Here is a 15128-nt window from a genome sequence, read left to right as displayed (position 1 = left end):
TTGCAACCCTTCAATTTCACCATTACTTACAGACCTGGGAAACAGAATGGCAACGCCGACGGGTTGTCCAGACAAACCGACCTCAGCCCCGCATAACCAGCGGTCTGGACAGCCTTAGTCTGCCCCGAAAAGGGGTCAGACCGTGTCTGCCAGAGTGTTCCACAGAAAGGGAGCACTGTTACAGAAGCATTAGTTATTTTGTTGTGAAGAGCTTATTTCCCAGCAGCAATGCCTGAACCAGCAAGCCAGCGCCTAAGAAGGGCTCCAAGAAAACCGTAACAAGTATCATTTCATAAAGAGTTAACTCTTTTTTTCAGCTTTTAGAAACTATTGCCTAAATACACGTTTGCTGGCCTCAGCTCTAAGTTTAGTGATAACAAATCCCATTGTCTAATCACCTCTGGAGCCAGACTGCTAATTGATAAGATGAACTTGTAAACTTGTTATCTTAAGTACTGTAATCCTATTGTGGCCTGTCAAAGGACAGTGCTCTCTATCTAAATGTGTGATGGGGGATTTTGTGCTTCCCCCCTCTCCCCCTGGGAGTGCCCTGTGTGCATGTAACCTTAATAAAAAGCAGGCTGGGCATCCCAGTCCTGAGTTCTTGTTTGACCCTCAATCGCAGCGTTGACTCGTTTTCGTGGGCAGAAGGGTATCCTAGCTGTACTGCAGCTAAGGGAGATTATTCTATATTTGCGAGACTCATATAGAATACTATGGAAAGCAGCTTCTCCCCTCTTTAGCAATAGGGATCCAGGCTACTAAGCGGTCCATCTCTCAGCGAGACTAAGGGTAACCGTAACAACGGCTAATGGCAAACTATAAATCTAGGTGATAGTCTTTCCTGTAACATTGCTAATCCCTTTTACCTCTCCCCAGGGCTCACAGGTGACAATTTATCTGTCAGATCAGGTGTACACCGAGGTTCAGGGGTACCCCAAGTCATTGCAGGAGGAGCTTGGCGTGTCCGAGATTGATGCAGCATTTACATGTCCACAATCCAGTGAACTGTATGTTATCAAAGGTGAGAGATACAAGACCATAACATAACCAACTAAGGGCAAGATTAGAAGTAGTGCGCTATCTCGGCAACAACACGTACTGTGCCCAAGCTAGGTTACAACACGTACTGTGCCCAAGCTAGGTTACAACACGTACTGTGACCAAGCGAGGTTAAAATACAGTCTGTGCAATGGCTAGGTGAGAACACGTACTATGCTCAAGCTAGGTGAGAATACACTCTGTGCCCCGGCTAGGTTAGAACACAGTCTGTGCCCAGGCTAGGTTAGAACACAGTCTGTGCCCCGGCTAGGTTAGAACACAGTCTGTGCCCAGGCTAGGTTAGAACACAGTCTGTGCCCAGGCTAGGTTAGAACACAGTCTGTGCCCAGGCTAGGTGAGAACACAGTCTGTGCCCAGGCTAGGTGAGAACACAGTCTGTGCCCTGGCTAGGTGAGAACACAGTCTGCGCCCTGCCTAGGTGAGAACACAGTGTGTGCCCAGGCTAGGTAAGAACACAGTCTGTGCCCAGGCTAGGTGAGAACACAGTCTGTGCCCTGGCTAGGTGAGAACACAGTCTGTGCCCTGGCTAGGTGAGAACACAGTGTGTGCCCAGGCTAGGTGAGAACACAGTCTGTGCCCTGGCTAGGTGAGAACACAGTCTGTGCCCAGGCTAGGTGAGAACACAGTCTGTGCCCTGGCTAGGTGAGAACACAGTGTGTGCCCAGGCTAGGTGAGAACACATATTATGCCCCAGCTAGGTTAGAACATGTACTATGCCCAAGCTAGGTTAGAACACTTACTGTGCCCAAGCTAGGTTAGAACATAGTCTGTGCCCAGGCTAGGTTAGAACACAGTCTGTGCCCCGGGTAGGTGAGAACACAGTCTGTGCCCAAGCTAGGTGAGAACACGCACTATGCCCAAGCTAGCTTATAATACACACTGTGCTCAAGCTAGGTTAGAACCCAGTCTGTGCCCAGGCTAGGTGAGAACACGTACTATGCCCAAGCTAGGTTAAAACACATACTGTGCCCAAGCTAGGTTAGAACACAGTCTGTGCCCTCTATATATCTCTGTGCCCAGACTAGATAAGTACACAGTCTGTGCCCTGTCTATCTCTGTGCCCAGACTAGATAAGCACACTGTCTGTGCCCTCTCTATATTTCTGTCTACAGACTAGGTTAGTACACAGTCTGTGCCCTCTATATATCTTTGCCCAGACTAGATTAGTACACACTCTGTGCCCTCTCTCTATCTCTGTGCCCAGGCTGGATTAAAACATAGTTAGTGCAAAGGGTAGGTGAGAACACATTCTGGGCCCATGCTAGGTGAGAACACATTCTGTGCCCAGGCTAGGTGAAAACACGTACTATGCCCAAGCTAGGTTAGAACACAGTCTGTGCAAAGGCTAGGTGAGAACACAGTATGTGCCCAGGATAGGTGAGAACATGTACTATGCCCAAGCTAGGTGAGAACACGTACTATGCCCAAGCTAGGTGAGAACACATACTATGCCCAAGCTAGGTGAGAACACGTACTATGCCCAAGCTAGATTAGAACATGTACTGTGCCCAAGCTAGGTTAAAACATAGTCTGTGCCCAAGCTAGGTTAGAACACAGTCTGTGCAAAGGCTAGGTCAGAACACAGTGTGTGCCCAGGCTCGGTGAGAACACATAGTATGCCCAAATTATGTGAGAACACATACTATGCCCAAGCTAAGTGACAACATAGTCGTGCCCAGGCTAGGTGAAAACACAGTCTGTGCCCAGGCTAGGTTAGAACACAGTCTGTGCCCAGGCTAGGTTAGAACACAATCTGTGCCCAGGCTAGGTGAGAACACATACTATGCCCAAGCTAGGTTAGAACACTTACTGTACCCAAGCTAGATTAGAACACAGTCTGTACCCAGGCTAGGTGAGAACACGTACTATGCCTGAGCTAGTTGAGAACATGTACTGTGCTCAAGCTAGGTTAGAACATGTACTGTGCCCAAGCTAGGTGAGAACATGTACTATACCCAAGCTAGGTGGGAACATGTACTATGCCCAAGCTAGGTTAGAACACGTACTGTGCCCAAGCTAGGTTAGAACACAGTCTTTGCTCAGGCTAGGTAAGAACACATACTATGCCCAAATTAGGTGAGAACAGGTTCTATGCCCAAGCTAGGTTAGAACACATTCTGTGCCCAGGCTAGGTGAGAACACGTTCTGTGCCCAGGCTAGGTGAGAACAGGTTCTATGCCCAAGCTAGGTTAGAACACATACTGTGCCCAAGCTAGGTTAGAACACAGTCTGTGCCCAGGATAGGTTAGAACACAGTCTGTGCAAAGGCTGGGTGAGAACACATTCTGTGCCCAGGCTAGGTGAGAACACAGTCTTTGCTCAGGCTAGGTAAGAACACATACTATGCCCAAATTAGGTGAGAACAGGTTCTATGCCCAAGCTAGGTTAGAACACATTCTGTGCCCAGGCTAGGTGAGAACACGTTCTGTGCCCAGGCTAGGTGAGAACAGGTTCTATGCCCAAGCTAGGTTAGAACACATACTGTGCCCAAGCTAGGTTAGAACACAGTCTGTGCCCAGGATAGGTTAGAACACAGTCTGTGCAAAGGCTGGGTGAGAACACATTCTGTGCAAAGGCTGGGTGAGAACACATTCTGTGCCCAGGCTAGGTGAGAACACGTACTATGCCCAAGCTAGGTGAGAACACGTACTATGCCCAAGCTAGGCGAGAACACATACTATGCCCAAGATAGGTGAGAACAGGTTCTATGCCCAAGCTTGGTGAGAACACATACTGTGCCCAAGCTAGGTGAGAACATGTACTATGCCCAAGCTAGGCGAGAACAAATACTATGCCCAAGCTAGGTGAGAAAACGTCCTATGCCCAAGCTAGGTGAGAACACGTACTATGCCCAAGCTAGGTGAGAACACGTACAAGTCTGTGCAAAGGCTGGGTGAGAACACATTCTGTGCCCAGGCTAGGTGAGAACACGTTCTGTGCCCAGGCTAGGTGAGAACACATACTATGCCCAAGCTAGGTGAGAACACGTACTATGCCCAAGCTAGTGGAGAACACATACTGTGCCCAAGCTAGGCTAGAACATAATCTTTGCTCAGGCTAGGTAAGAACACATACTATGCCCAAGATAGGTGAGAACAGGTTCTATGCCGAAGCTAGGTTAAAACAAATACTGTGCCCAAGCTAGGTTACAACACAGTCTGTGCCCAGGATAGGTTAGAACACAGTCTGTGCAAAGGCTGGGTGAGAACACATTCTGTGCCCAGGCTAGGTGAGAACACGTACTATGCCCAAGCTAGGTGAGAACACGTACTATGCCCAAGCTATGCGAGAACACATACTATGCCCAAGATAGGTGAGAACAGGTTCTATGCCCAAGCTTGGTGAGAACACATACTGTGCCCAAGCTAGGTGAGAACACGTACTATGCCCAAGTTAGGTGAGAAAACGTACTATGCCCAAGCTAGGTGAGAACACATACTATGCCCAAGCTAGGTGAGAACACGTACTATGCCCAAGCTAGGTGAGAACACGTACTATGCCCAAGCTAGGTGAGAAAATGTACTATGCCCAAGTTAGGTGAGAACATGTACTATGCCCAAACTAGGTGAAAACACGTACTATGCAACGTACTAGGCCCAAGCTAGGTGAGAACACGTACTATGCCCAAGCTAGGTAAGAACACGTACTATGCCCAAGCTAGGTAAGAACACGTACTGTGCCCAAGCTAGGTGAGAACACGTACTGTGCCCAAGCTAGGTGAGAACACGTACTATGCCCAAGCTAGGTAAGAACACGTACTGTGCCCAAGCTAGGTAAGAACACGTACTGTGCCCAAGCTAGGTAAGAACACGTACTGTGCCCAAGCTAGGTGAGAACACGTACTATGCCCAAGCTAGGTAAGAACACGTACTATGCCCAAGCTAGGTAAGAACACGTACTGTGCCCAAGCTAGGTGAGAACACGTACTATGCCCAAGCTAGGTGAGAACATGTACTATGCAACGTACTAGGCCCAAGCTAGGTGAGAACACGTACTATGCCCAAGCTAGGTGAGAACACGTACTATGCCCAAGCTAGGTGAGAACACGTACTATGCCCAAGCTAGGTGAGAACACGTACTATGCAACGTACTAGGCCCAAGCTAGGTTAGAACACAGTCTGTGCCCAGGCTAGGTTAGAACACAGTCTGTGCCCAGGCTAGGTTAGAACACAGTCTATGCCCAGGCTAGGTTAGAACACAGTCTGTGCCCAGGCTAGGTTAGAACACAGTCTGTGCCCAGGCTAGGTTAGAACACAGTCTATGCCCAGGCTAGGTTAGAACACAGTCTGTGCAAAGGCTAGGTTAGAACACAGTCTGTGCCCAGGCTAGGTTAGAACACATTCTATGCCCAGGCTAGGTTAGAACACATTCTATGCCCAGGCTAGGTTAGAACACATTCTATGCCCAGGCTAGGTTAGAACACATTCTATGCCCAGGCTAGGTTAGAACACAGTCTGTGCCCAGGCTAGGTTAGAACACATTCTATGCCCAGGCTAGGTTAGAACACATTCTATGCCCAGGCTAGGTTAGAACAAAGTCTGTGCACAGGCTAGGTTAGAACACAGTCTGTGCCCAGGCTAGGTTAGAACACAGTCTATGCCCAGGCTAGGTTAGAACACATTCTATGCCCAGGCTAGGTTAGAACACAGTCAGTGCACAGGCTAGGTTAGAACACAGTCTGTGCCCAGTCTAGGTTAGAACACAGTCTGTGCCCAGTCTAGGTTAGAACACAGTCTATGCCCAGGCTAGGTTAGAACACAGTCTGTGCAAATGCTAGGTTAGAACACAGTCTGTGCCCAGGCTAGGTTAGAACACAGTCTATGCCCAGGCTAGGTTAGAACACATTCTATGCCCAGGCTAGGTTAGAACACAGTCTATGAACAGGCTAGGTTAGAACACAGTCTGTGCAAATGCTAGGTTAGAACACAGTCTGTGCAAATGCTAGGTTAGAACACAGTCTGTGCCCAGGCTAGGTTAGAACACATTCTATGCCCAGGCTAGGTTAGAACACATTCTATGCCCAGGCTAGGTTAGAACACAGTCAGTGCACAGGCTATGTTAGAACACATTCTATGCCCAGGCTAGGTTAGAACACATTCTATGCCCAGGCTAGGTTAGAACACAGTCTGTGCCCAGGCTAGGTTAGAACACAGTCAGTGCACAGGCTAGGTTAAAACACATTCTATGCCCAGACTAGGTTAGAACACAGTGTGTGCCCAGGCTAGGTTAGAACAAAGTCTGTGCACAGGCTAGGTTAGAACACATTCTATGCCCAGGCTAGGTTAGAACACAGTCAGTGCCCAGGCTAGGTTAGAACACATTCTATGCCCAGGCTAGGTTAGAACACAGTCTATGAACAGGCTAGGTTAGAACAAAGTCTGTGCACAGGCTAGGTTAGAACACAGTCTGTGCCCAGGCTAGGTTAGAACACAGTCTATGAACAGGCTAGGTTAGAACACAGTCTGTGCAAATGCTAGGTTAGAACACAGTCTGTGCAAATGCTAGGTTAGAACACAGTCTGTGCCCAGGCTAGGTTAGAACACATTCTATGCCCAGGCTAGGTTAGAACACATTCTATGCCCAGGCTAGGTTAGAACACAGTCAGTGCACAGGCTATGTTAGAACACATTCTATGCCCAGGCTAGGTTAGAACACATTCTATGCCCAGGCTAGGTTAGAACACAGTCTGTGCCCAGGCTAGGTTAGAACACAGTCAGTGCACAGGCTAGGTTAAAACACATTCTATGCCCAGACTAGGTTAGAACACAGTGTGTGCCCAGGCTAGGTTAGAACAAAGTCTGTGCACAGGCTAGGTTAGAACACATTCTATGCCCAGGCTAGGTTAGAACACAGTCAGTGCACAGGCTAGGTTAGAACACAGTCTATGCCCAGGCTAGGTTAGAACACAGTCTGTGCCCAGGCTAGGTTAGAACACAGTCTGTGCCCAGGCTAGGTTAGAACACATTCTATGCCCAGGCTAGGTTAGAACACAGTCTGTGCACAGGCTAGGTTAGAACACAGTCTGTGCACAGGCTAGGTTAGAACACAGTCTGTGCACAGGCTAGGTTAGAACACAGTCTGTGCCCAGGCTAGGTTAGAACACAGTCTGTGCCCAGGCTAGGTTAGAACACAGTCTGTGCCCAGGCTAGGTTAGAACACATTCTATGCCCAGGCTAGGTTAGAACACATTCTATGCCCAGGCTAGGTTAGAACACAGTCTATGCCCAGGCTAGGTTAGAACACATTCTATGCCCAGGCTAGGTTAGAACACAGTCTATGCCCAGGCTAGGTTAGAACACAGTCAGTGCACAGGCTAGGTTAGAACACATTCTATGCCCAGGCTAGGTGAGAACACATACTATGCCCAAGCTAGGTTAGAACACTTACTGTACCCAAGCTAGATTAGAACACAGTCTGTACCCAGGCTAGGTGAGAACACGTACTATGCCTGAGCTAGTTGAGAACATGTACTGTGCTCAAGCTAGGTTAGAACATGTACTGTGCCCAAGCTAGGTGAGAACATGTACTATACCCAAGCTAGGTGGGAACATGTACTATGCCCAAGCTAGGTTAGAACACGTACTGTGCCCAAGCTAGGTTAGAACACAGTCTTTGCTCAGGCTAGGTAAGAACACATACTATGCCCAAATTAGGTGAGAACAGGTTCTATGCCCAAGCTAGGTTAGAACACATTCTGTGCCCAGGCTAGGTGAGAACACGTTCTGTGCCCAGGCTAGGTGAGAACAGGTTCTATGCCCAAGCTAGGTTAGAACACATACTGTGCCCAAGCTAGGTTAGAACACAGTCTGTGCCCAGGATAGGTTAGAACACAGTCTGTGCAAAGGCTGGGTGAGAACACATTCTGTGCCCAGGCTAGGTGAGAACACAGTCTTTGCTCAGGCTAGGTAAGAACACATACTATGCCCAAATTAGGTGAGAACAGGTTCTATGCCCAGGCTAGGTTAGAACACAGTCTGTGCCCAGGCTAGGTTAGAACACAGTCTATGCCCAGGCTAGGTTAGAACACAGTCTGTGCCCAGGCTAGGTTAGAACACAGTCTGTGCCCAGGCTAGGTTAGAACACAGTCTATGCCCAGGCTAGGTTAGAACACAGTCTGTGCAAAGGCTAGGTTAGAACACAGTCTGTGCCCAGGCTAGGTTAGAACACATTCTATGCCCAGGCTAGGTTAGAACACATTCTATGCCCAGGCTAGGTTAGAACACATTCTATGCCCAGGCTAGGTTAGAACACATTCTATGCCCAGGCTAGGTTAGAACACAGTCTGTGCCCAGGCTAGGTTAGAACACATTCTATGCCCAGGCTAGGTTAGAACACATTCTATGCCCAGGCTAGGTTAGAACAAAGTCTGTGCACAGGCTAGGTTAGAACACAGTCTGTGCCCAGGCTAGGTTAGAACACAGTCTATGCCCAGGCTAGGTTAGAACACATTCTATGCCCAGGCTAGGTTAGAACACAGTCAGTGCACAGGCTAGGTTAGAACACAGTCTGTGCCCAGTCTAGGTTAGAACACAGTCTGTGCAAATGCTAGGTTAGAACACAGTCTGTGCCCAGGCTAGGTTAGAACACAGTCTATGCCCAGGCTAGGTTAGAACACATTCTATGCCCAGGCTAGGTTAGAACACAGTCTATGAACAGGCTAGGTTAGAACACAGTCTGTGCAAATGCTAGGTTAGAACACAGTCTGTGCAAATGCTAGGTTAGAACACAGTCTGTGCCCAGGCTAGGTTAGAACACATTCTATGCCCAGGCTAGGTTAGAACACATTCTATGCCCAGGCTAGGTTAGAACACAGTCAGTGCACAGGCTATGTTAGAACACATTCTTTGCCCAGGCTAGGTTAGAACACATTCTTTGCCCAGGCTAGGTTAGAACACAGTCTGTGCCCAGGCTAGGTTAGAACACAGTCAGTGCACAGGCTAGGTTAAAACACATTCTATGCCCAGACTAGGTTAGAACACAGTGTGTGCCCAGGCTAGGTTAGAACAAAGTCTGTGCACAGGCTAGGTTAGAACACATTCTATGCCCAGGCTAGGTTAGAACACAGTCAGTGCACAGGCTAGGTTAGAACACAGTCTATGCCCAGGCTAGGTTAGAACACAGTCTGTGCCCAGGCTAGGTTAGAACACAGTCTGTGCCCAGGCTAGGTTAGAACACATTCTATGCCCAGGCTAGGTTAGAACACAGTCTGTGCACAGGCTAGGTTAGAACACAGTCTGTGCACAGGCTAGGTTAGAACACAGTCTGTGCACAGGCTAGGTTAGAACACAGTCTGTGCCCAGGCTAGGTTAGAACACAGTCTGTGCCCAGGCTAGGTTAGAACACAGTCTGTGCCCAGGCTAGGTTAGAACACATTCTATGCCCAGGCTAGGTTAGAACACATTCTATGCCCAGGCTAGGTTAGAACACAGTCTATGCCCAGGCTAGGTTAGAACACATTCTATGCCCAGGCTAGGTTAGAACACAGTCTATGCCCAGGCTAGGTTAGAACACAGTCAGTGCACAGGCTAGGTTAGAACACATTCTATGCCCAGGCTAGGTGAGAACACATACTATGCCCAAGCTAGGTTAGAACACTTACTGTACCCAAGCTAGATTAGAACACAGTCTGTACCCAGGCTAGGTGAGAACACGTACTATGCCTGAGCTAGTTGAGAACATGTACTGTGCTCAAGCTAGGTTAGAACATGTACTGTGCCCAAGCTAGGTGAGAACATGTACTATACCCAAGCTAGGTGGGAACATGTACTATGCCCAAGCTAGGTTAGAACACGTACTGTGCCCAAGCTAGGTTAGAACACAGTCTTTGCTCAGGCTAGGTAAGAACACATACTATGCCCAAATTAGGTGAGAACAGGTTCTATGCCCAAGCTAAGTTAGAACACATTCTGTGCCCAGGCTAGGTGAGAACACGTTCTGTGCCCAGGCTAGGTGAGAACAGGTTCTATGCCCAAGCTAGGTTAGAACACATACTGTGCCCAAGCTAGGTTAGAACACAGTCTGTGCCCAGGATAGGTTAGAACACAGTCTGTGCAAAGGCTGGGTGAGAACACATTCTGTGCCCAGGCTAGGTGAGAACACAGTCTTTGCTCAGGCTAGGTAAGAACACATACTATGCCCAAATTAGGTGAGAACAGGTTCTATGCCCAAGCTAGGTTAGAACACATTCTGTGCCCAGGCTAGGTGAGAACACGTTCTGTGCCCAGGCTAGGTGAGAACAGGTTCTATGCCCAAGCTAGGTTAGAACACATACTGTGCCCAAGCTAGGTTAGAACACAGTCTGTGCCCAGGATAGGTTAGAACACAGTCTGTGCAAAGGCTGGGTGAGAACACATTCTGTGCAAAGGATGGGTGAGAACACATTCTGTGCCCAGGCTAGGTGAGAACACGTACTATGCCCAAGCTAGGTGAGAACACGTACTATGCCCAAGCTAGGCGAGAACACATACTATGCCCAAGATAGGTGAGAACAGGTTCTATGCCCAAGCTTGGTGAGAACACATACTGTGCCCAAGCTAGGTGAGAACATGTACTATGCCCAAGCTAGGCGAGAACAAATACTATGCCCAAGCTAGGTGAGAAAACGTCCTATGCCCAAGCTAGGTGAGAACACGTACTATGCCCAAGCTAGGTGAGAACACGTACAAGTCTGTGCAAAGGCTGGGTGAGAACACATTCTGTGCCCAGGCTAGGTGAGAACACGTTCTGTGCCCAGGCTAGGTGAGAACACATACTATGCCCAAGCTAGGTGAGAACACGTACTATGCCCAAGCTAGTGGAGAACACATACTGTGCCCAAGCTAGGCTAGAACATAATCTTTGCTCAGGCTAGGTAAGAACACATACTATGCCCAAGATAGGTGAGAACAGGTTCTATGCCGAAGCTAGGTTAAAACAAATACTGTGCCCAAGCTAGGTTACAACACAGTCTGTGCCCAGGATAGGTTAGAACACAGTCTGTGCAAAGGCTGGGTGAGAACACATTCTGTGCCCAGGCTAGGTGAGAACACGTACTATGCCCAAGCTAGGTGAGAACACGTACTATGCCCAAGCTATGCGAGAACACATACTATGCCCAAGATAGGTGAGAACAGGTTCTATGCCCAAGCTTGGTGAGAACACATACTGTGCCCAAGCTAGGTGAGAACACGTACTATGCCCAAGTTAGGTGAGAAAACGTACTATGCCCAAGCTAGGTGAGAACACATACTATGCCCAAGCTAGGTGAGAACACGTACTATGCCCAAGCTAGGTGAGAACACGTACTATGCCCAAGCTAGGTGAGAAAATGTACTATGCCCAAGTTAGGTGAGAACATGTACTATGCCCAAACTAGGTGAAAACACGTACTATGCAACGTACTAGGCCCAAGCTAGGTGAGAACACGTACTATGCCCAAGCTAGGTAAGAACACGTACTATGCCCAAGCTAGGTAAGAACACGTACTGTGCCCAAGCTAGGTAAGAACACGTACTGTGCCCAAGCTAGGTGAGAACACGTACTATGCCCAAGCTAGGTAAGAACACGTACTGTGCCCAAGCTAGGTAAGAACACGTACTGTGCCCAAGCTAGGTAAGAACACGTACTGTGCCCAAGCTAGGTGAGAACACGTACTATGCCCAAGCTAGGTAAGAACACGTACTATGCCCAAGCTAGGTAAGAACACGTACTGTGCCCAAGCTAGGTGAGAACACGTACTATGCCCAAGCTAGGTGAGAACATGTACTATGCAACGTACTAGGCCCAAGCTAGGTGAGAACACGTACTATGCCCAAGCTAGGTGAGAACACGTACTATGCCCAAGCTAGGTGAGAACACGTACTATGCCCAAGCTAGGTGAGAACACGTACTATGCAACGTACTAGGCCCAAGCTAGGTTAGAACACAGTCTGTGCCCAGGCTAGGTTAGAACACAGTCTGTGCCCAGGCTAGGTTAGAACACAGTCTATGCCCAGGCTAGGTTAGAACACAGTCTGTGCCCAGGCTAGGTTAGAACACAGTCTGTGCCCAGGCTAGGTTAGAACACAGTCTATGCCCAGGCTAGGTTAGAACACAGTCTGTGCCCAGGCTAGGTTAGAACACAGTCTATGCCCAGGCTAGGTTAGAACACAGTCTGTGCCCAGGCTAGGTTAGAACACAGTCTGTGCCCAGGCTAGGTTAGAACACAGTCTATGCCCAGGCTAGGTTAGAACACAGACTGTGCAAAGGCTAGGTTAGAACACAGTCTGTGCCCAGGCTAGGTTAGAACACATTCTATGCCCAGGCTAGGTTAGAACACATTCTATGCCCAGGCTAGGTTAGAACACATTCTATGCCCAGGCTAGGTTAGAACACATTCTATGCCCAGGCTAGGTTAGAACACAGTCTGTGCCCAGGCTAGGTTAGAACACATTCTATGCCCAGGCTAGGTTAGAACACATTCTATGCCCAGGCTAGGTTAGAACAAAGTCTGTGCACAGGCTAGGTTAGAACACAGTCTGTGCCCAGGCTAGGTTAGAACACAGTCTATGCCCAGGCTAGGTTAGAACACATTCTATGCCCAGGCTAGGTTAGAACACAGTCAGTGCACAGGCTAGGTTAGAACACAGTCTGTGCCCAGTCTAGGTTAGAACACAGTCTGTGCCCAGTCTAGGTTAGAACACAGTCTATGCCCAGGCTAGGTTAGAACACAGTCTGTGCAAATGCTAGGTTAGAACACAGTCTGTGCCCAGGCTAGGTTAGAACACAGTCTATGCCCAGGCTAGGTTAGAACACATTCTATGCCCAGGCTAGGTTAGAACACAGTCTATGAACAGGCTAGGTTAGAACACAGTCTGTGCAAATGCTAGGTTAGAACACAGTCTGTGCCCAGGCTAGGTTAGAACACATTCTATGCCCAGGCTAGGTTAGAACACATTCTATGCCCAGGCTAGGTTAGAACACAGTCAGTGCACAGGCTATGTTAGAACACATTCTATGCCCAGGCTAGGTTAGAACACATTCTATGCCCAGGCTAGGTTAGAACACAGTCTGTGCCCAGGCTAGGTTAGAACACAGTCAGTGCACAGGCTAGGTTAAAACACATTCTATGCCCAGTCTAGGTTAGAACACAGTGTGTGCCCAGGCTAGGTTAGAACAAAGTCTGTGCACAGGCTAGGTTAGAACACATTCTATGCCCAGGCTAGGTTAGAACACAGTCAGTGCACAGGCTAGGTTAGAACACAGTCTATGCCCAGGCTAGGTTAGAACACAGTCTGTGCCCAGGCTAGGTTAGAACACAGTCTGTGCCCAGGCTAGGTTAGAACACATTCTATGCCCAGGCTAGGTTAGAACACAGTCTGTGCACAGGCTAGGTTAGAACACAGTCTGTGCACAGGCTAGGTTAGAACACAGTCTGTGCACAGGCTAGGTTAGGACACAGTCTGTGCCCAGGCTAGGTTAGAACACAGTCTGTGCCCAGGCTAGGTTAGAACACAGTCTGTGCCCAGGCTAGGTTAGAACACATTCTATGCCCAGGCTAGGTTAGAACACATTCTATGCCCAGGCTAGGTTAGAACACAGTCTATGCCCAGGCTAGGTTAGAACACATTCTATGCCCAGGCTAGGTTAGAACACATTCTATGCCCAGGCTAGGTTAGAACACAGTCAGTGCACAGGCTAGGTTAGAACACATTCTATGCCTTAGAGGGAATACAGTCTGTGCCCGGGCTAGGTGAGAATAGAGTCTGTGCCCGGGCTATCTCCTTTATTTAGAGGCAGTTGAGGGATGGGGCAAGTTAATGACCCATAGAGTTTAGTTACAATTTCCGTAATAAACATGTCTTTTATTATTTCTATACTTCACATTCCCTTACTTTTGGGGTTCTGTCTCATTTACAAGTACATAGAGGAGGTGTAAAGCTAAATCTGAGGGGTGCAGTAGAGTCTAGTAGGAACTCAATATCCTACTACCTGTTTCTGCCTTTATTTTAGAATAATTTTCCTCTGTTGTGTCCCCTTGCTCTGTGCAGACAACAGGACATGTCAATAAGTCACTTGTTTACAAATTTAGGACAGCTGGTGACTGTGAGGTTTTGGGGTGCTAAGTAAAATAGGTTATATAGACCCCCTAGAACTGCCACTAAAAAAAGTGCTGTAGCATTATGGAACCCAGCACAGATACAGAAAAAAGGACTATAGAGCTTCTCTCACTCGCTATGTCTGACAAAACACAGCAGCCTTAATAAATTCCTTCCCTGTACATAGGTAACAAGATACAAATGGTGGATCTCAGCCAGAGCCCCCGGCGCCAAGGCCCAGAGAGACCCATCGTGCACGATCATGTGGACAGCGCAATGTGTGGCATTAATGGCATTGACCTGTTTATTGGACCTTTCTACTATCACTACAAGAACGTAGAAGAGCTGGTGTCAGCTGTGGGGCTGCCCAGACCTGGGAACATAACAGCTAATTTCTTTGACTGTTAGTTTCAGGAGAGACCTCTCTCACATACAGTAATCATTCTGTTTTTCCAGACAACACTGTTAATATTCAAGTTTAAACCCCCTTTGGTCAAGATAAGATTTATAGATTTTATTGATTTTACACAATAAATATTTGATAAAACATCATTTTTTTTCTGCATCAATTTACTGCATTGTGTACAGCCCATTGTGGGAGGGGAAGTGAGGGGAGATTTGGTAAGGGATGGACCCTTACACCAAAGGGCTATGACAGGGAGGAGGGGGTTCCTATGGATGAAAAAAATGGAGGGGAGGAGGGATCCCTACACTACAGAAAACCATATAATATTAATGAATAAAATAAAAAATGTATAAACTGGGCACTGGCAAACAGCTGCCAGTACCTATAATGGCTGCTAATAGTGAGAGGGGGAGGCTTAGAGAGCTGATTGGGAAGGATCAGGGAGGTGGGTTTAAAACATTTATTTAACTGCATACTGGGAGACTTTCTCCCAGTACATAAGATGGTGGGGGAGGGGCAGAGGGAAGAGAGCTGTTTGGGAGGGATCAGGTAGGGATCAGTTTAGTGGGAGGGTAAGATCTACACCACTATGGCGGTGAAATGGT

At 48.1% G+C, this 15128-nt stretch overlaps 1 protein-coding gene across 1 annotated transcript in view; it reads left to right on the top strand.

The window, feature by feature from the left end:
- The window catches only part of HPX (hemopexin), a gene marked incomplete in the record, with an annotated part of 182505 nt that extends 167836 nt beyond the window's left edge, over nucleotides 1-14669 (top strand). Inside the window, 2 exon segments of the mRNA XM_053708845.1 lie at nucleotides 880-1024; nucleotides 14305-14669. Coding sequence (XP_053564820.1) covers nucleotides 880-1024; nucleotides 14305-14525 — 366 coding nt within the window.
- Nucleotides 14670-15128: the final 459 nt, after the last annotated feature.

Source organism: Bombina bombina, chromosome 3 (genome assembly GCF_027579735.1).
Source record: "Bombina bombina isolate aBomBom1 chromosome 3, aBomBom1.pri, whole genome shotgun sequence".
Taxonomy (NCBI): Eukaryota; Metazoa; Chordata; class Amphibia; order Anura; family Bombinatoridae; genus Bombina; species Bombina bombina.
The sequence above is the reverse complement of the archived record's forward strand: the minus strand, read 5'-3'. Positions and strand labels throughout refer to the sequence as shown.